Source organism: Gnatocerus cornutus, chromosome 5 (assembly GCF_029298725.1).
Source record: "Gnatocerus cornutus isolate USDA-ARS CGAHR chromosome 5, icGnaCorn1.1, whole genome shotgun sequence".
NCBI lineage: Eukaryota > Metazoa > Arthropoda > Insecta > Coleoptera > Tenebrionidae > Gnatocerus > Gnatocerus cornutus.
Genome location: NC_142237.1, coordinates 12,996,247 through 13,017,916, shown reverse-complemented (window position 1 = coordinate 13,017,916; position 21,670 = coordinate 12,996,247). Strand labels below are relative to the sequence as shown.

General features: G+C 33.5%; 2 protein-coding genes across 2 annotated transcripts; one reads left to right on the top strand and one right to left on the bottom strand.

The window, feature by feature from the left end:
• The first annotated feature begins 312 nt into the window (after positions 1–312).
• On the top strand, positions 313–1,759 carry TrpRS-m (Tryptophanyl-tRNA synthetase, mitochondrial). The gene is made up of 6 exons (XM_088036748.1): positions 313–426; positions 478–803; positions 850–957; positions 1,001–1,274; positions 1,316–1,434; positions 1,482–1,759. The coding sequence occupies exons 1-6, from the start codon at positions 358–360 to the stop codon at positions 1,699–1,701; spliced, it is 1,116 nt and encodes a 371-aa protein (XP_087892874.1). The 5' UTR covers positions 313–357; the 3' UTR covers positions 1,702–1,759.
• LOC148174713 (uncharacterized) lies at positions 1,697–3,236 on the bottom strand. The gene is made up of 2 exons (XM_088036747.1): positions 3,127–3,236; positions 1,697–2,986 (listed from the first exon to the last, which is right to left on the bottom strand). Exon 2 carries the CDS (start codon positions 2,973–2,975, stop codon positions 1,848–1,850), a length of 1,128 nt encoding a protein of 375 aa, XP_087892873.1. The 5' UTR covers positions 2,976–2,986; positions 3,127–3,236; the 3' UTR covers positions 1,697–1,847.
• Between the last annotated feature and the right edge of the window lie 18,434 nt (positions 3,237–21,670).

Genomic DNA, 21,670 nt, shown 5'->3' with positions numbered 1-21,670 from the left:
GTGCCCATATACCGCAATCTGCTGATGTTAATAAGTTTGGATGTACCCCAGGTTCCTTTTGCAGACCGTGAAAACAAAGATTACCAAATTTTGTGAATATGTAACCCTAAGAATGTATCGCATTAGTTTGTTTTTTATTATTTATTTTTGTACGATCTTTGATGAATAACAAAAAAAGTGTTGAAGGAAATGCTTCCTTCTGCAACGCTGTTGTGTAACAATGGTATTATCTTTTTATAAATGCGTGAATTTTGAATTAGTGCGGTTTGCATTGGTCCGAATTATTCGAACTCGTGAAAATTCGATCTTGTGAGAGTGTTTGGCGTTTGACAGTAAAAATAACCCAACTTTTACACCATGATTTTCACGCGATTTTCTCGGAGACTAATCAAGCAATGTGGAAATAGATTAATTGCGACAAATCCGGTAATTATATGTGTTATTTTAACTAAAACAATTTAATTTTTTCCATTATAGTCGAGCGACCAAGCGAAATATCCCAGAAGAATTTTCTCAGGGATTCAGCCCACGGGTCAGGTCCACTTGGGCAACTACCTGGGGGCAATCTCTCAGTGGGTCAAACTCCAAGAAAACAACGAAGACATGATTCTTAGTGTTGTTGATTTACACTCAATTACTTTACCTCAAGAACCTAAAATTTTAAGCAACAATATTTTAGAGATGACAGCGACGTTACTTGCATGTGGAATTAACCCTTCTAAAGTTATCTTGTTCCAACAGTCGATGGTGTCAGCCCACACTCATTTATGTTGGTGTTTAGGGTGTATTTCTACAATGGCCAGGTTGAGTTTCTATTCAAAATATATCTGCTCTCATACTGAACTTTAGGTTAGCACATTTACCGACTTATAAAGAAAAGTCTGCTAATTTGAAAGACATACCGCTGGGGTTATTTGTGTATCCAGTGCTCCAAGCAGCTGACATTTTAGCATACAAGTGAGTTAGCACGGGATCTTCAGCTGAAGTTTTGAATTGTTAGGGCCACACATGTTCCAGTAGGAGAGGACCAAGCACAAAATATCCAATTAAGTCAGGACTTGGCGAGGATGTTTAACAGCAGATTCGGGGAAACTTTTCCTATCCCTCACTGTCTTTACCCAGAGAATGAGTTTTCAAGACTCAAAAGTTTAAGGGACCCCTCTAAAAAGATGTCAAAATCTGATCCCGACCCGAAAAGCAGAATATGTTTAGTGGATCTCCCTGATGACATCGTAAAAAAAATTAAGAAATCCGTCACCGATTTCACGTCAGAGGTATTTAATCAGAAGCCTGGGATTTTGATTGATTTTTATAGGTTTCATATGAGCCTGAGAAACGACCGGGAGTCTCGAACTTGATCAGCATTCATTCTTTTGTGAGTGGGAAAGACATAAACGCGATCTGTGAAGAAGCGCGCTCCATGAACACTGGACAGTAAAATTCAGGTTTCTTGAGTTTTAAATCTAAGATTTTGATTTTAGGTACAAAAGTATGGTGGCAGACGCTGTTGTTGCACACGTTCAACCCATACAGAAAAAAATTAGCGAACTTTTGGACAACCCTTATTACTTGTCAGAGGTTTTGAAAAGTGGCGCGGAAAAAGCGACGGAAATATGTGAAAACACAATTGAGGAAGTTAAAATGAGAATGGGGTTAAAGTTTGAAACTAGGAGAAAGTCCGAACGAAATATCAAGCTGTGATTACAATAATTTATTTATTTTGAATAAAAAAAAAGATTAATTTGAGTATAAAATGAATATGGAAGTAAGCGAATAAAATGTTTAGTCTAATGAAAAATAATTACTGTCTCCTCACTACATCTAGAACTTTCTTATATGCTTGGAACTTAGTTTTTGTCTTCTGCCAAATGCTCGTCAAAAACGCTTCCTTGAACCATAATTATGTCATCGCTCAAAACAAGCTTAGCAACATTATTGTTATAAATAAAGTCGGGCAATGTTTCTTTGTCCTCAAACGTGATAAGAACGTTACTGGTTTTACATTCATTGAAGTCAAAAGTGGTAAAATTATCTTGTCTCAAAATCGCTATAGGTTTCTCAGAATCAATGGTAAAGTTCTTTAACTCAGTAATTGCTTTAGATTTTAACATATCAGCCAACTCGTCCTTATCAACACGTTCATTCTTGACACCAGCATGTTCATCGCTCAATCTGTCCAAAACAACTTTACAACTCCTTAGGTTAGTCAGATCCACCGTTTCATTTTCGGCCTTCTTTCCTCGTACTTTTTTAGGTGAATTCCCGGGCTTTCTCCCTCTTTGAGTTGGAACCTTTTTTACTAATGGTTTGTCCATATCATCCTCACTGTCTCTTTCCATTTTAGGCTCAATCAATTCGTGTTCTTCTTCTTCGATTTCGTCTTTAACTTCAGGAGCATCGTCAGCTTTGCGTTTTCGCCCCCTCGTTTTCTTTCCTTTGGGGTCATCCATATCTTCACTATCCTCAAAATTCTCGTCAAATTCTTCTTCACTGTCCTCGTCGCTGAAATCTGTAGTTCCATCCTCAGAATCGTAAGTCTTGTTCTTACGGCGCCGCTTCCCAGAGCTTCCAATTTGCGTCTTTCTCTTAATAAAATTTTTGTTACCCTCCGGATGATTTGCGATGAGAGCGCTTAATTGTGCAATACTAAGATGGTCATCTCGTTTATCATCTTTACCGGTGCCTTTGTTGAACATGTTCCTCAACGTCATATATTGCTGAAGATGCCAATCCAACTGGGTTTCAAAATCCTTGATGATCAAACGCGTGTTTTCCAAGCATTTTCGAGTATTTTCAACTTCAACCTGTGTGAAGAACGCCATGTCTTCACAATCACTGTCATCATGAACCCCATTCCTGAACTCTTTTGGTATAATCAAACCATCAGTTTCTTTGGCTAGAACTACCGCTTCATTTTCCACCAAAGGATCTTCCGGTTCGTCCTTGATGGAAATATCTAACACAGCATCGCTCATCTTGATTCAATCTGCAAATAAGGCAAAATCAACAAAAACAACCTCAAAAGTGGTCACTGCTGTTTCAAAACTTTAGGTTTTTTTTGACACGTGAGGATTGCAGAAAAATAATCGAGGAGCGAGAATATTACGTAATTAAATGAGTTCTTACATGGATTTTATATGTAATCGCAAAAATTTCACCTGGGCACATCAATACGACGCCATTTAAACAATAATCGGCATAGTTCGGGTTGCTTTACCGCGGGACTTTTGAAATTTGAATTTGGTGGAGTTTATGAGTCGGAAATAAAAAATCTACGTTTGGTTTGGGTTGCAGATATGCCCAAAGGTCAAAATTTTTATTTAAATCTCTTGTTATTACTCAATTTGAAATGTTGATACGTACACAACGAGTTGACCTCAAAACTCGCTACATTCAGCTTTTCTACAATTTTCTCCCTAAAGAATTTAAAGTCTGATTTACACGAAAGAATTTTCGAAAATTTACACAGTAGGGTAAACTGATAGCAATGAGCGCCTATTTTATAGGTTGTCTGCAATTTTTGATTGGTCTCAAAAATAAAAATTTCTAGAACCGGTGTTTTTGGCTCTACAATTTTGAAATTTGGTAGTCAATACACGAATCAAAAAGAGTAACTTACCCAAATTTCATAACTGTAACACTAAAATTACCAAAATTACAAATTTTAGTCAAGGATGTGGAAACTTTTTGCTTGTCTCAAAAATAAAAATTTCTAATATCTGTGTCTTTTGCCTTTTAATTTTGCAACTTGGTAGTGTTAATACACAACTACAAAATAGTAACTTCTCCAAATTTTATAGCAGTAGCACTAAAATTACCAAAATTACGAATTTTTTAGTGAATGATGTTGGAAATTTCTAAAATCTGTGTCTTTGACATTACAATTTTGCAATTTGGTAAAGATAACATGCGACGCAAAAATAGTGACATCCCTAAATTTCATAGCTATAGAGCACTAAAATTACCAAAAGTACGAATTTTACTATACTAGAACTTGTGACCATCAATGCACTCATGTAAAGTTGGTAGCAGCCCATAGGGATGTTTATCGGTAAACGTTGGCGTCTTGCGCAAATTTACCAAAATTCATATTTAAATCAAACTCCTTCTTTTGGAAAAAATTTTCTATAAATTCTTCATCAGTGTGAGACGTTGATACACCCAACATCATCAACGTCTTAACCTCAAAAATTGCAACATTCAATTTTCCCTTAATCTTCTCTCTAATAAAGAATTGAATTGATCTACCCTCAATAATCTTCCAATATTTCCACAAAAAATTGGAAAAGCCATTTGGCGCAACTCTCTTTTCTTGGTAAAAATGGATCGATTCGATTTTGTTGGAAAAATCGTGAAATTTACCATAATTTCCACTGTTTGGGTTGGAAACCACGCGTAGAACACTTGGAACAGTTCCATGAGTGTTTTTGATGACTAAATTTCACGTGGGAACACTAAACACTGTGTTTTTACGCGAAATTGGAGAGCCGGCACTTTGAATCAGAGCACTTGGGAACTTGCGAAAGTTCCACAGCCGTTTCGGTCAATTGAACTCTATTAGTTTCGAAGATGTCAGGGTTGAAATATTTAGAAAAAATCGAAAATTTGAAAATGCAAAAATCCAAAATTTTAAACGCCCATAACTCAGTTATTTGTTAGCCACTGATGTATAATTACGTGTATTATTATAAAAATCGTGAGAAAGTCGATGGCGCAAACCGCATCTCAACATCTGTAATAGTTTCCGAGATATTGAGCACGAATTGTTTCAAACCTTCAAAAATTTGACCCTCTGGCGACAAACCAAAAATTCAAACGGCCATAACTCAGTTATTTGATGTCAAAACTTAAAAATTCTTCTGAAGCTTTGGATTCAGCGCGACTTTCTGCGTAAAGTGAACTAAAATTTGTTTAATTTGCTTAATAAATAAACCATGCATTGCTCAAAAACTGTTTTAAAGAGTTCATTTTAGGGTGATTTTCAATCATTGTTTTAAAGGTGAAAACGACGTTTTATACCTTTATGTTTACATCAGTCGAAAGAGGAGTTCGAAATCTATCTACTGGCCAAATTTGAGATCTATTGGACAAATAGTTTGCCAGTTATGGCGAAAAATAAAAAAAAAGAAAAATTTTTATCGTTTGAGTCGCAATTTTTTTTCGCGAAAAATCAACTATCGAATTTTGGGCTTTTAAGCACTTTTTCAAACGTAAAATGAGCCGAGAAAAACGATAGCGCAAACCGCATCTCAATATCTCTAATAGTTTCCCAGATATTTAACTTTGAAAATTGGGAAAAATGAGAAAAAATGAAAATCAACTATCCGAAACTTTGATCGGTCATAACTCAGTTATTTGTTGTCGAATCTAAATTTAAATCCCAGATCTGGAATCTGCGTAAAATTCTGCGTACACTGATGTATAATAACTCAAGTTTACTCTAAAAAATAAGCGAGATATCGATATGAGAAGTTTGGCCATAGTTTTACTCATGAATTTTCGCGAAAATTTGCAAATTTCGACTATTGGAAAATCTAAAAACAATTTCTTATGTAAAAAATCGCGAAAAAAACGATGCCGCAAACCGCATTCCAATATCTGAAATAGTTTTCGAGATATCGAGCATGAATTGTTTCGAACCTTCAAAAATTTGGCCATCTGGCGGCAACCCAAAAATGCAATCGGCCATAACTCAGTTATTTGTTGTCGGATCTGAATTTAAATTCCAGATTTGGATTCAGCGTGAGATTCTGCGTAAAATGAGTCAAAATTTATTGAGTTTACCTACGAAATAAAGAAAACATTGACCAAAAACTGTTTGGAAGTGGTCATTTTGGGGTGATTTTCAATTACTATTTTTAATGTAAAATCGACGTTTAATACCTTTGTATTATATATCATTCGAAAGAGGAGCTTAAAATCTATCTACTGGCCAAATTTGAGGTCTATAGGACAAATAGTTTGCGAGTTATGGCCAAAAATAAAAAAAAAGAAAAATTTTCATCGTTTGAGTCGCAATTTTTTTTCGCGAAAAATCAACTATCGAATTTTGGGCTTTTAAGCACTTTTTCTAACGTAAAATGAGCCGAGAAAAACGATAGCGCAAACCGCATCTCAATATCTCTAATAGTTTCCCAGATATTTAACTTTGAAAATTGGGAAAAATGAGAAAAAATGAAAATCAACTATCCGAAACTTTGATCGGTCATAACTCAGTTATTTGTTGTCGGATCTAAATTTAAATCCCAGATCTGGAATCTGCGTAAAATTCTGCGTACACTGATGTATAATAACTCAAGTTTACTCTAAAAAATAAGCGAGATATCGATATGAGAAGTTTGGCCATAGTTTTAGTCATAAATTTTCGCAAAAATTTGCAAATTTCGACTATTGGAAAATCTAAAAACGATTTCTTATGTAAAAAATCGCGAGAAAAACGATGCCGCAAACCGCATTCCAATATCTGAAATAGTTTTTGAGATATCGAGCATGAATTGTTTCGAACCTTCAAAAATTTGGCCATCTGGCGACAACCCAAAAATTCAATTGGCCATAACTCAGTTATTTGTTGTCGGATCTGAATTTAAATTCCAGGTTTGAATTCAGCGTGAGATTCTGCGTAAAATGAGTCAAAAGTTATTGAGTTTACCTACGAAATAAAGAAAATATTGACCAAAAACTGTTTGGAAGTGGTCATTTTGGGGTGATTTTCAATCACTATTTTTAATGTAAAAACGACGTTTAATACCTTTGTATTATATATCATTCGAAAGAGGAGCTTAAAATCTATCTACTGGCCAAATTTGAGGTCTATAGGACAAATAGTTTGCGAGTTATGGCCAAAAATAAAAAAAAAGAAAAATTTTCATCGTTTGAGTCGCAATTTTTTTTCGCGAAAAATCAACTATCGAATTTTGGGCTTTTAAGCACTTTTTCTAACGTAAAATGAGCCGAGAAAAACGATAGCGCAAACCGCATCGCAATATCTCTAATAGTTTCCCAGATATTTAACTTTGAAAATTGGGAAAAATGAGAAAAAATGAAAATCAACTATCCGAAACTTTGATCGGTCATAACTCAGTTATTTGTTGTCGGATCTAAATTTAAATCCCAGATCTGGAATCTGCGTAAAATTCTGCGTACACTGATGTATAATAACTCAAGTTTACTCTAAAAAATAAGCGAGATATCGATATGAGAAGTTTGGCCATAGTTTTAGTCATAAATTTTCGCAAAAATTTGCAAATTTCGACTATTGGAAAATCTAAAAACGATTTCTTATGTAAAAAATCGCGAGAAAAACGATGCCGCAAACCGCATTCCAATATCTGAAATAGTTTTTGAGATATCGAGCATGAATTGTTTCGAACCTTCAAAAATTTGGCCATCTGGCGACAACCCAAAAATTCAATTGGCCATAACTCAGTTATTTGTTGTCGGATCTGAATTTAAATTCCAGGTTTGAATTCAGCGTGAGATTCTGCGTAAAATGAGTCAAAAGTTATTGAGTTTACCTACGAAATAAAGAAAATATTGACCAAAAACTGTTTGGAAGTGGTCATTTTGGGGTGATTTTCAATCACTATTTTTAATGTAAAAACGACGTTTAATACCTTTGTATTATATATCATTCGAAAGAGGAGCTTAAAATCTATCTACTGGCCAAATTTGAGGTCTATAGGACAAATAGTTTGCGAGTTATGGCCAAAAATAAAAAAAAAGAAAAATTTTCATCGTTTGAGTCGCAATTTTTTTTCGCGAAAAATCAACTATCGAATTTTGGGCTTTTAAGCACTTTTTCTAACGTAAAATGAGCCGAGAAAAACGATAGCGCAAACCGCATCGCAATATCTCTAATAGTTTCCCAGATATTTAACTTTGAAAATTGGGAAAAATGAGAAAAAATGAAAATCAACTATCCGAAACTTTGATCGGTCATAACTCAGTTATTTGTTGTCGGATCTAAATTTAAATCCCAGATCTGGAATCTGCGTAAAATTCTGCGTACACTGATGTATAATAACTCAAGTTTACTCTAAAAAATAAGCGAGATATCGATATGAGAAGTTTGGCCATAGTTTTAGTCATAAATTTTCGCAAAAAATTGCAATTTTCGACTATTGGAAAATCTAAAAACGATTTCTTATGTAAAAAATCGCGAGAAAAACGATGCCGCAAACCGCATTCCAATATCTGAAATAGTTTTCGAGATATCGAGCATGAATTGTTTGGAACCTTCAAAAATTTGGCCATCTGGCAACAACCGAAAAATTCAAACGGCCATAACTCAGTTATTTGTTGTCGGATCTGAATTTAAATTCCAGATTTGGATTCAGCGTGAGATTCTGCGTAAAATGAGTCCAAATTTATTGAGTTAACCTACGAAATAAAGAAAGCATTGACCAAAAACTGTTTGGAAGTGGTCATTTTGGGGTGATTTTCAATCACTATTTTTAATTTAAAATTGACGTTTAATACCTTTGTATTATACATCAGTCGAAAGAGGAGCTCAAAATCTATCTACTGGCCAAATTTGAGATCTATAGGACAAATAGTTTGCGAGTTATGGTCAAAAATTAAAAAAAATGAAAAATTTTTATCGTTTGAGTCGCAATTTTTTTTCGCGAAAAATCGACTATCGAATTTTGGACTTTTATGCACTTTTTCTTACGTAAATTGAGCTGAGAAAAACGATGGCGCAAACCGCATCTCAATATCTCCAATAGTTTCCGAGATATTTAACTTTGAAAATTGGGAAAAATGAGAAAAAATGAAAATCAACTATCCGAAACTTTGATTAGTCATAACTCAGTTATTTGTTGTCGGATCTAAATTTAAATCCCAGATCTGGAATCTGCGTAAAATTCTGCGTACACTGATGTATAATAACTCAAGTTTACTCTAAAAAATAAGCGAGATATCGATATGAGAAGTTTGGCCATAGTTTTAGTCATAAATTTTCGCAAAAATTTGCAAATTTCGACTATTGGAAAATCTAAAAACGATTTCTTATGTAAAAAATCGCGAGAAAAACGATGCCGCAAACCGCATTCCAATATCTGAAATAGTTTTCGAGATATCGAGCATGAATTGTTTGGAACCTTCAAAAATTTGGCCATCTGGCAACAACCGAAAAATTCAATTGGCCATAACTCAGTTATTTGTTGTCGGATCTGAATTTAAATTCCAGGTTTGGATTCAGCGTGAGATTCTGCGTAAAATGAGTCAAAAGTTATTGAGTTTACCTACGAAATAAAGAAAACATTGACCAAAAACTGTTTGGAAGTGGTCATTTTGGGGTGATTTTCAATCACTATTTTTAATGTAAAAACGACGTTTAATACCTTTGTATTATATATCATTCGAAAGAGGAGCTTAAAATCTATCTACTGGCCAAATTTGAGGTCTATAGGACAAATAGTTTGCGAGTTATGGCCAAAAATAAAAAAAAAGAAAAATTTTCATCGTTTGAGTCGCAATTTTTTTTCGCGAAAAATCAACTATCGAATTTTGGGCTTTTAAGCACTTTTTCTAACGTAAAATGAGCCGAGAAAAACGATAGCGCAAACCGCATCGCAATATCTCTAATAGTTTCCCAGATATTTAACTTTGAAAATTGGGAAAAATGAGAAAAAATGAAAATCAACTATCCGAAACTTTGATCAGTCATAACTCAGTTATTTGTTGTCGGATCTAAATTTAAATCCCAGATCTGGAATCTGCGTAAAATTCTGCGTACACTGATGTATAATAACTCAAGTTTACTCTAAAAAATAAGCGAGATATCGATATGAGAAGTTTGGCCATAGTTTTAGTCATAAATTTTCGCAAAAATTTGCAATTTTCGACTATTGGAAAATCTAAAAACGATTTCTTATGTAAAAAATCGCGAGAAAAACGATGCCGCAAACCCCATTCCAATATCTGAAATAGTTTTTGAGATATCGAGCATGAATTGTTTCGAACCTTCAAAAATTTGGCCATCTGGCGACAACCCAAAAATTCAATTGGCCATAACTCAGTTATTTGTTGTCGGATCTGAATTTATATTCCAGATTTGGATTCAGCGTGAGATTCTGCGTAAAATGAGTCGAAATTTATTGAGTTTACCTACGAAATAAAGAAAACATTGACCAAAAACAGTTTGGAAGTGGTCATTTTGGGGTGATTTTCAATCACTATTTTTAATGTAAAAACGACGTTTAATACCTTTGTATTATATATCATTCGAAAGAGGAGCTTAAAATCTATCTACTGGCCAAATTTGAGGTCTATAGGACAAATAGTTTGCGAGTTATGGCCAAAAATAAAAAAAAAGAAAAATTTTCATCGTTTGAGTCGGAATTTTTTTTCGCGAAAAATCAACTATCGAATTTTGGGCTTTTAAGCACTTTTTCTAACGTAAAATGAGCCGAGAAAAACGATAGCGCAAACCGCATCTCAATATCTCTAATAGTTTCCCAGATATTTAACTTTGAAAATTGGGAAAAATGAGAAAAAATGAAAATCAACTATCCGAAACTTTGATCGGTCATAACTCAGTTATTTGTTGTCGGATCTAAATTTAAATCCCAGATCTGGAATCTGCGTAAAATTCTGCGTACACTGATGTATAATAACTCAAGTTTACTCTAAAAAATAAGCGAGATATCGATATGAGAAGTTTGGCCATAGTTTTAGTCATAAATTTTCGCAAAAATTTGCAATTTTCGACTATTGGAAAATCTAAAAACGATTTCTTATGTAAAAAATCGCGAGAAAAACGATGCCGCAAACCGCATTCCAATATCTGAAATAGTTTTCGAGATATCGAGCATGAATTGTTTGGAACCTTCAAAAATTTGGCCATCTGGCAACAACCGAAAAATTCAAACGGCCATAACTCAGTTATTTGTTGTCGGATCTGAATTTAAATTCCAGATTTGGATTCAGCGTGAGATTCTGCGTAAAATGAGTCCAAATTTATTGAGTTAACCTACGAAATAAAGAAAGCATTGACCAAAAACTGTTTGGAAGTGGTCATTTTGGGGTGATTTTCAATCACTATTTTTAATTTAAAATTGACGTTTAATACCTTTGTATTATACATCAGTCGAAAGAGGAGCTCAAAATCTATCTACTGGCCAAATTTGAGATCTATAGGACAAATAGTTTGCGAGTTATGGTCAAAAATTAAAAAAAATGAAAAATTTTTATCGTTTGAGTCGCAATTTTTTTTCGCGAAAAATCGACTATCGAATTTTGGACTTTTAAGCACTTTTTCTTACGTAAATTGAGCTGAGAAAAACGATGGCGCAAACCGCATCTCAATATCTCTAATAGTTTCCGAGATATTTAACTTTGAAAATTGGGAAAAATGAGAAAAAATGAAAATCAACTATCCGAAACTTTGATTAGTCATAACTCAGTTATTTGTTGTCGGATCTAACTTTAAATCCCAGATCTGGAATCTGCGTAAAATTCTGCGTACACTGATGTATAATAACTCAAGTTTACTCTAAAAAATAAGCGAGATATCGATATGAGAAGTTTGGCCATAGTTCTAGTCATAAATTTTCGCAAAAATTTGCAAATTTCGACTATTGGAAAATCTAAAAACGATTTCTTATGTAAAAAATCGCGAGAAAAACGATGCCGCAAACCGCATTCCAATATCTGAAATAGTTTTCGAGATATCGAGCATGAATTGTTTGGAACCTTCAAAAATTTGGCCATCTGGCAACAACCGAAAAATTCAAACGGCCATAACTCAGTTATTTGTTGTCGGATCTGAATTTAAATTCCAGATTTGGATTCAGCGTGAGATTCTGCGTAAAATGAGTCCAAATTTATTGAGTTAACCTACGAAATAAAGAAAGCATTGACCAAAAACTGTTTGGAAGTGGTCATTTTGGGGTGATTTTCAATCACTATTTTTAATTTAAAATTGACGTTTAATACCTTTGTATTATACATCAGTCGAAAGAGGAGCTCAAAATCTATCTACTGGCCAAATTTGAGATCTATAGGACAAATAGTTTGCGAGTTATGGTCAAAAATTAAAAAAAATGAAAAATTTTTATCGTTTGAGTCGCAATTTTTTTTCGCGAAAAATCGACTATCGAATTTTGGACTTTTAAGCACTTTTTCTTACGTAAATTGAGCTGAGAAAAACGATGGCGCAAACCGCATCTCAATATCTCTAATAGTTTCCGAGATATTTAACTTTGAAAATTGGGAAAAATGAGAAAAAATGAAAATCAACTATCCGAAATTTTGATTAGTCATAACTCAGTTATTTGTTGTCGGATCTAAATTTAAATCCCAGATCTGGAATCTGCGTAAAATTCTGCGTACACTGATGTATAATAACTCAAGTTTACTCTAAAAAATAAGCGAGATATCGATATGAGAAGTTTGGCCATAGTTTTAGTCATAAATTTTCGCACAAATTTGCAAATTTCGACTATTGGAAAATCTAAAAACGATTTCTTATGTAAAAAATCGCGAGAAAAACGTGGCCGCAAACCGCATTCCAATATCTGAAATAGTTTTTGAGATATCGAGCATGAATTGTTTCGAACCTTCAAAAATTTGGCCATCTGGCGACAACCCAAAAATTCAATTGGCCATAACTCAGTTATTTGTTGTCGGATCTGAGTTTAAATTCCAGATTTGGATTCAGCGTGAGATTTTGCGTAAAATGAGTCGAAATTTATTGAGTTTACCTACGAAATAAAGAAAACATTGACCAAAAACTGTTTGGAAGTGGTCATTTTGGGGTGATTTTCAATCACTATTTTCAATTTAAAATCGACGTTTAATACCTTTGTATTATACATCAGTCGAAAGAGGAGCTCAAGATCTATCTACTGGCCAAATTTGAGATCTATTGGACAAATAGTTTGCCAGTTATGGCGAAAAATAAAAAAAAAGAAAAATTTTTATCGTTTGAGTCGCAATTTTTTTTCGCGAAAAATCAACTATCGAATTTTGGGCTTTTAAGCACTTTTTCTAACGTAAAATGAGCCGAGAAAAACGATAGCGCAAACCGCATCTCAATATCTCTAATAGTTTCCCAAATATTTAACTTTGAAAATTGGGAAAAATGAGAAAAAATGAAAATCAACTATCCGAAACTTTGATCCGTCATAACTCAGTTATTTGTTGTCGAATCTAAATTTAAATCCCAGATCTGGAATCTGCGTAAAATTCTGCGTACACTGATGTATAATAACTCAAGTTTACTCTAAAAAATAAGCGAGATATCGATATGAGAAGTTTGGCCATAGTTTTACTCATGAATTTTCGCGAAAATTTGCAAATTTCGACTATTGGAAAATCTAAAAACGATTTCTTATGTAAAAAATCGCGAAAAAAACGATGCCGCAAACCGCATTCCAATATCTGAAATAGTTTTCGAGATATCGAGCATGAATTGTTTCGAACCTTCAAAAATTTGGCCATCTGGCGGCAACCCAAAAATTCAAACGGCCATAACTCAGTTATTTGTTGTCGGATCTGAATTTAAATTCCAGATTTGGATTCAGCGTGAGATTCTGCGTAAAATGAGTCCAAATTTATTGAGTTAACCTACGAAATAAAGAAAGCATTGACCAAAAACTGTTTGGAAGTGGTCATTTTGGGGTGATTTTCAATCACTATTTTTAATTTAAAATTGACGTTTAATACCTTTGTATTATACATCAGTCGAAAGAGGAGCTCAAAATCTATCTACTGGCCAAATTTGAGATCTATAGGACAAATAGTTTGCGAGTTATGGTCAAAAATTAAAAAAAATGAAAAATTTTTATCGTTTGAGTCGCAATTTTTTTTCGCGAAAAATCGACTATCGAATTTTGGACTTTTAAGCACTTTTTCTTACGTAAATTGAGCTGAGAAAAACGATGGCGCAAACCGCATCTCAATATCTCTTATAGTTTCCGAGATATTTAACTTTGAAAATTAGGAAAAATGAGAAAAAATGAAAATCAACTATCCGAAACTTTGATCGGCCATAACTCAGTTATTTGTTGTCGGATCTGAATTTAAATCCCGGATTTGGAATCTGCGGGAAATTCTGCGTACACTGATGTATAATAACTCAAGTTTACTCTAAAAATTAAGCGAGATATCGATATGAGAAGTTTGGCCATAGTTTTAGTCATAAATTTTCGCAAAAATTTGCACATTTCGACTATTGGAAAATCTAAAAACGATTTCTTATGTAAAAAATCGCGAGAAAAACGTTGCCGCAAACCGCATTCCAATATCTGAAATAGTTTTTGAGATATCGAGCATGAATTGTTTCGAACCTTCAAAAATTTGGCCATCTGGCGACAACCCAAAAATTCAATTGGCCATAACTCAGTTATTTGTTGTCGGATCTAAGTTTAAATTCCAGATTTGGATTCAGCGTGAGATTTTGCGTAAAATGAGTCGAAATTTATTGAGTTTACCTACGAAATAAAGAAAACATTGACCAAAAACTCTTTGGAAGTGGTCATTTTGGGGTGATTTTCAAACACTATTTTCAATTTAAAATCGACGTTTAATACCTTTGTATTATACATCAGTCGAAAGAGGAGCTCAAGATCTATCTACTGGCCAAATTTGAGATCTATTGGACAAATAGTTTGCCAGTTATGGCGAAAAATAAAAAAAAAGAAAAATTTTTATCGTTTGAGTCGCAATTTTTTTTCGCGAAAAATCAACTATCGAATTTTGGGCTTTTAAGCACTTTTTCTAACGTAAAATGAGCCGAGAAAAACGATAGCGCAAACCGCATCTCAATATCTCTAATAGTTTCCCAGATATTTAACTTTGAAAATTGGAAAAAATGAGAAAAAATGAAAATCAACTATCCGAAACTTTGATCGGTCATAACTCAGTTATTTGTTGTCGGATCTAAATTTAAATCCCAGATCTGGAATCTGCGTAAAATTCTGCGTACACTGATGTATAATAACTCAAGTTTACTCTAAAAAATAAGCGAGATATCGATATGAGAAGTTTGGCCATAGTTTTAGTCATAAATTTTCGCAAAAATTTGCAATTTTTGACTATTGGAAAATCTAAAAACGATTTCTTATGTAAAAAATCGCGAGAAAAACGATGCCGCAAACCGCATTCCAATATCTGAAATAGTTTTCGAGATATCGAGCATGAATTGTTTGGAACCTTCAAAAATTTGGCCATCTGGCAACAACCGAAAAATTCAAACGGCCATAACTCAGTTATTTGTTGTCGGATCTGAATTTAAATTCCAGATTTGGATTCAGCGTGAGATTCTGCGTAAAATGAGTCCAAATTTATTGAGTTAACCTACGAAATAAAGAAAGCATTGACCAAAAACTGTTTGGAAGTGGTCATTTTGGGGTGATTTTCAATCACTATTTTTAATTTAAAATTGACGTTTAATACCTTTGTATTATACATCAGTCGAAAGAGGAGCTCAAAATCTATCTACTGGCCAAATTTGAGATCTATAGGACAAATAGTTTGCGAGTTATGGTCAAAAATTAAAAAAAATGAAAAATTTTTATCGTTTGAGTCGCAATTTTTTTTCGCGAAAAATCGACTATCGAATTTTGGACTTTTAAGCACTTTTTCTTACGTAAATTGAGCTGAGAAAAACGATGGCGCAAACCGCATCTCAATATCTCTAATAGTTTCCGAGATATTTAACTTTGAAAATTGGGAAAAATGAGAAAAAATGAAAATCAACTATCCGAAACTTTGATTAGTCATAACTCAGTTATTTGTTGTCGGATCTAAATTTAAATCCCAGATCTGGAATCTGCGTAAAATTCTGCGTACACTGATGTATAATAACTCAAGTTTACTCTAAAAAATAAGCGAGATATCGATATGAGAAGTTTGGCCATGGTTTTAGTCATAAATTTTCGCACAAATTTGCAAATTTCGACTATTGGAAAATCTAAAAACGATTTCTTATGTAAAAAATCGCGAGAAAAACGTGGCCGCAAACCGCATTCCAATATCTGAAATAGTTTTTGAGATATCGAGCATGAATTGTTTCGAACCTTCAAAAATTTGGCCATCTGGCGACAACCCAAAAATTCAATTGGCCATAACTCAGTTATTTGTTGTCGGATCTGAGTTTAAATTCCAGATTTGGATTCAGCGTGAGATTTTGCGTAAAATGAGTCGAAATTTATTGAGTTTACCTACGAAATAGAGAAAACATTGACCAAAAACTGTTTGGAAGTGGTCATTTTGGGGTGATTTTCAATCACTATTTTTAATGTAAAATCGACGTTTAATACTTTTGTATTATATATCATTCGAAAGAGGAGCTTAAAATCTATCTACTGGCCAAATTTGAGATCTATAGGACAAATAGTTTGCGAGTTATGGCCAAAAATAAAAAAAAAAGAAAAATTTTTATCGTTTGAGTCGCAATTTTTTTTCGCGAAAAATCAACTATCGAATTTTGGGCTTTTAAGCACTTTTTCTAACGTAAAATGAGCCGAGAAAAACGATAGCGCAAACCGCATCTCAATATCTCTAATAGTTTTCCAGATATTTAACTTTGAAAATTGGGAAAAATGAGAAAAAATGAAAATCAACTATCCGAAACTTTGATCGGTCATAACTCAGTTATTTGTTGTCGGATCTAAATTTAAATCCCAGATCTGGAATCTGCGTAAAATTCTGCGTACACTGATGTATAATAACTCAAGTTTACTCTAAAAAATAAGCGAGATATCGATATGAGAAGTTTGGCCATAGTTTTAGTCATAAATTTTCGCAAAAATTTGCAAATTTCGACTATTGGAAAATTTAAAAACGATTTCTTATGTAAAAAATCGCGAGAAAAACGATGCCGCAAACCGCATTCCAATATTTGAAATAGTTTTCGAGATATCGAGCATGAATTGTTTGGAACCTTCAAAAATTTGGCCATCTGGCAACAACCGAAAAATTCAAACGGCCATAACTCAGTTATTTGTTGTCGGATCTGAATTTAAATTCCAGATTTGGATTCAGCGTGAGATTCTGCGTAAAATGAGTCCAAATTTATTGAGTTAACCTACGAAATAAAGAAAGCATTGACCAAAAACTGTTTGGAAGTGGTCATTTTGGGGTGATTTTCAATCACTATTTTTAATTTAAAATTGACGTTAAATACCTTTGTATTATACATCAGTCGAAAGAGGAGCTCAAAATCTATCTACTGGCCAAATTTGAGATCTATAGGACAAATAGTTTGCGAGTTATGGTCAAAAATTAAAAAAAATGAAAAATTTTTATCGTTTGAGTCGCAATTTTTTTTCGCGAAAAATCGACTATCGAATTTTGGACTTTTAAGCACTTTTTCTTACGTAAATTGAGCTGAGAAAAACGATGGCGCAAACCGCATCTCAATATCTCTAATAGTTTCCGAGATATTTAACTTTGAAAATTAGGAAAAATGAGAAAAAATGAAAATCAACTATCCGAAACTTTGATCGGCCATAACTCAGTTATTTGTTGTCGGATCTGAATTTAAATCCCGGATTTGGAATCTGCGGGAAATTCTGCGTACACTGATGTATAATAACTCAAGTTTACTCTAAAACATAAGCGAGATATCGATATGAGAAATTTGGTATAGTTTTAATCATGAATTTTCGCGAAAATTTGCAAATTTCGACTATTGGAAAATCTAAAAACTATTTCTTATATAAAAAATCGCGAGAAAAACGATGCCGCAAACCGCATTCCAATATCTGGAATAGTTTCCGAGATATCGAGCATGAATTGTTTCGAACCTTCGAAAATTTGACCCTCTGGCGACAACCCAAAATTTCAAACGGCCATAACTCGTTATTTATTGACAAATTTTAAAAAATTATCATATTTTTGGATTCAGCGTGAAATTCTGCGTAAAATGAGACCAAATTTGTTGAGTTTGCTTAATAAATAAACGAGGTATTGGCCAAAAACTGTTTTGAAAACATCATTTTAGGGTGATTTTCAATCAATGTTTTCAAAATGAAAATGACGTTTAATAACATTGAATTATACATCAATCGAAAGAGGACCTCAAAATCTATCTACTGGCCAAATTTGAGATCTATAGGACAAATAGTTTGCGAGTTATAGCCAAAAATTTAAAAAAATGAAAAATTTTCATCGTTTGAGTCGCAATTTTTTTTCGCGAAAAATCGACTATCGAATTTTGGGCTTTTAAGCACTTTTTCTAACGTATAATGAGCCGAGAAAAACGGTGGCGCAAACCGCATCTCAATATCTCTAATAGTTTCCGAGATATTTAACTTTGAAAATTGGGAAAAATGAGTAAAAATGAAAATCAACTATCCGAAACTTTGATCGGCCATAACTCAGTTATTTGTTGTCGGATCTGAATTTAAATCTCAGATTTGGAATCTACCGAAAATTCTGCGTGCACTGATGTATAATAATTTAAGTTTACTCCAAAACATTTGCGAGATATGAATATCAGAATTTTGGCTTAGTTTTAGTCAAGAATTTTCTCGAAAATTTGCAAATTTTGACTTCTGAAAAATCTAAGAACCATTTCTTATGTAAAAAATTGCGAGAAGAACGATGGCGAAAATGCAACTTAATATCTGTAATAGTCTCCTAGATATTGAGCACAAATTGTTGCAAAATTTTCAAAAATTTGACCCTCTGGCAACAACCCAAAAATTTTGATATTTGTTTAAAAACTCTGTTATTTGTTTAAAAAAATATATAAAATTCTTGCGTTTTTGGATACAGCGCGAAATTCTACGTTAAATGAGCCCAAACGGCTCAAATTTCCTTAACAAACAAACGAGATATCGAACGAATTACATTTTCAATAGGTTTCAAAAAGGTCATTTTCAAGACGCTGTTTCGGGGCGAACACTTTCATATTATTGAATTATACATATATATATATCGAAAGAGCAGCTCGAGATCTATCAACTATTTAAATCTCAGATCGATCGGGCAAATAGTTTACGAGGCGCAATCTAAAAACGAAAAATTGATAAACATGTGTAAAGTCATGTAAGCTTAGATAGAGTTCAGCATAGATTTAGGAAACTTTCTCAATTTTTACAGTTTAACAATATAAATGAGAGTTATACGAGAATTTTCGTCGTTTTCTAACGTTCTAATGCACCATCACGACAGCATCACTTCTTGTGCAAGAAATCAAGAATTGTTTAATGTTTGCCCATGCCAATTACTGAATCATATTTGAATAGAAAATTATTTTTTTTTGTTTTGTGAATAAAAACAGTTCTTTTAATTTGTGTTTGTCAAATTGGAAGGAGGATTTGTTTTCTACTTACAAGCCAATTTTCCTCCATTTTTTTAAATTCCACTAGATTCACATTTCTTGAATTGTTGGTTGCCTATATGTAAAACATTAGACGCGCTTTTATCAATTTTAACATAAGATTTTTCGCAACTCTTTTTTGACTTTGAATGTGTTTCTAGAAGGAGAAGAAAAGTGTACAGAAGAAAGAAAAATTTGGCCAAATAATGAGAGTCTCTGTATAAGTTTTACTTTTTGCATGTTTTTGTAACAAAGATCTCACAACACTGTTGGATAATTCATCATGAATTTATAAAGAGTAAAAGAACAAAAGTGTACTACAGTTAAACTATGTGCTCAGACTTGCTCTGCAATTTTTGTGGGGAGTTCGGGATTGTGATCCATGCATAAAAATAAAAATGTGGGTTTTTAAAAATCGTTAAAATTATCGCACAAACACGCAATAACTGTACGTTTTCTTTGTACAAACGGCATTGAAGACCCACTCAAAATTACCTACTTTTGAAGAAATTAACTGTTTCCTAAAACCTAGTTGTGGGCAAATGATAAATACCAATCTGATTGACCACCTTCGAAGGTTCTTTTCAGAAGTAAGGTCGTCTTTGTTGTTCTAATTTTTACAAAACAACAGAGTAATTATAAATCAATTAAATCAATCATTTATTTCAAACCAGTTCATCTATAAATGGTTTGCGCGTATTACACCAATCGCAGATCGATCCAATGATAAGTACTCATTTCTTACGACGGTAATTAAAAAAATTGACCAGGATACGATCAAATCATATCAATAAATCCACACCCACGCACCTTCAAGTTACCATAAAAAGATGGCAAACTTTTTTGTGACCAGCCACCACACCCTTTGAAAATTCAATCGTTCGGTGTCAAGATCAAATATCTTCTTTCACGCTAACGTTAATTCTCTATTGTCATTTAATGAATTCGTCGAAAACAAACCTACATGATTGTCTTCCTGGATGAAAAAATCCCAGTTCAAGGTTAATGGTAAACAGATTGCATAAATGAAACAAAAGGAACGTTGCGACACGGTTAGTAGAAACATTTAAGGTCGAAGAAAATTCGCCTTTAAAAATTTTCTGTCGAAACGATCCCACGTTTTGTTGCCTAAAAGTCCGATCTTTTCGTAATCTCGGCACGTTTACTTTCACTTGTAACTAGATGTGTATCTTTGCGTTTATGATTGTCAAAATTCGAATAAAGTTGGAAAAAAATTTTTGCCCACCATGTAAGTACATAAAACGGTCAACACCCTCTTCGTAACTGTTTGATCAAGTTTGCCAAAATTGTCAACAATGCCCACACAAAAAATCGCCCACAAACTGCTTCTATATCCGACCACCCTGTTAATAGTCGAATAAATTAAACAGAATTACCGTACTGCTCCTCTGCACCAATTAAATGGAAAACATTCCCACGATGAAACCAATAAAATCGTAGATTTCCGTTGAATTGACTAATTACAGTGATGACTCAAATTACAAATTAAGATTCGTTCGTTTAAAAGAAAGTTTTACTAATTATATTCATCACGGTAGCAATGAAAAGTGCTTAACCTTAAGATTTTTGCACAAATTTGTGTCTTGTTCAAGTGTGGCTTCTTTTAATTAATGTCAGGTCAGTGATGTCCTGAATTTTAAGTGATTTTTAATGAAAGTTGTAATTTACATTGCTTGCAGTGGGCCCGAACGTAATGAGCGCTTTTGGGTACTTTGACTATGGTGAGAACACCAACGATCAAGGTTGTCTCTAATGAATAATTGGCGGACATAGGAATGGTGCTAAACTCAAAAAATTAGCAGAAATTTGTTCGTAAAATAATTGATGACAAATTAAAGATTTTTTGAAAACTTAATTCGGTCGATATCTCGCTTATTTGTGGAACAAACGGAAGTTATTGGTGCTCATTCCACGCAGAATTTCACGCTGAATCCAAAACCACCATGATTTTTCCTGTACGTCAACAAATATAGGAATTAAAAACAAATAAAGTTTCTAAAACCGAGTTTTAAGTTCTGAAATTGTTTTGCTCCATATCTCCGAAACTACGACAGGTGGAAAGATGCAGTTTGCGCCATCGTTTTTCTCGCACTTCTTCTGATAAGAATCCGGCTAATCAAAAGTGCCCTCCAATGTTTTCTGCATGAAAAAGTATGATTTATTATCCACCAATGTTGCCAGCATAAATTGGAAAAACGTGTCGACACAATACGCGGAAATTAGGCCTATTATTAATATTTCAATGGTCTTGCCGTTTTTCTGCCAATAAATTAACCGAAACAATAGATGCTGGCGTCACTGCATCAGCGCCTTACCACTTTTGACCAGTTCCTTTTTAAAAATCCTAATGAAACCTTTGCTTACCAATTGTAT

Bases quoted from the DNA above. Each gene is read 5' to 3' on its own strand.
- LOC148174713 (XM_088036747.1), bottom strand. From the start codon at position 2,975: ATGAGCGATGCTGTGTTAGATATTTCCATCAAGGACGAACCGGAAGAT.
- TrpRS-m (XM_088036748.1), top strand. From the start codon at position 358: ATGATTTTCACGCGATTTTCTCGGAGACTAATCAAGCAATGTGGAAAT. The intron at 804-849 runs GTTGAGTTTCTA...ACTGAACTTTAG, and splicing joins TGTATTTCTACAATGGCCAG to GTTAGCACATTTACCGACTT. The intron at 1,275-1,315 runs GTATTTAATCAG...TGATTTTTATAG, and splicing joins TCACCGATTTCACGTCAGAG to GTTTCATATGAGCCTGAGAA.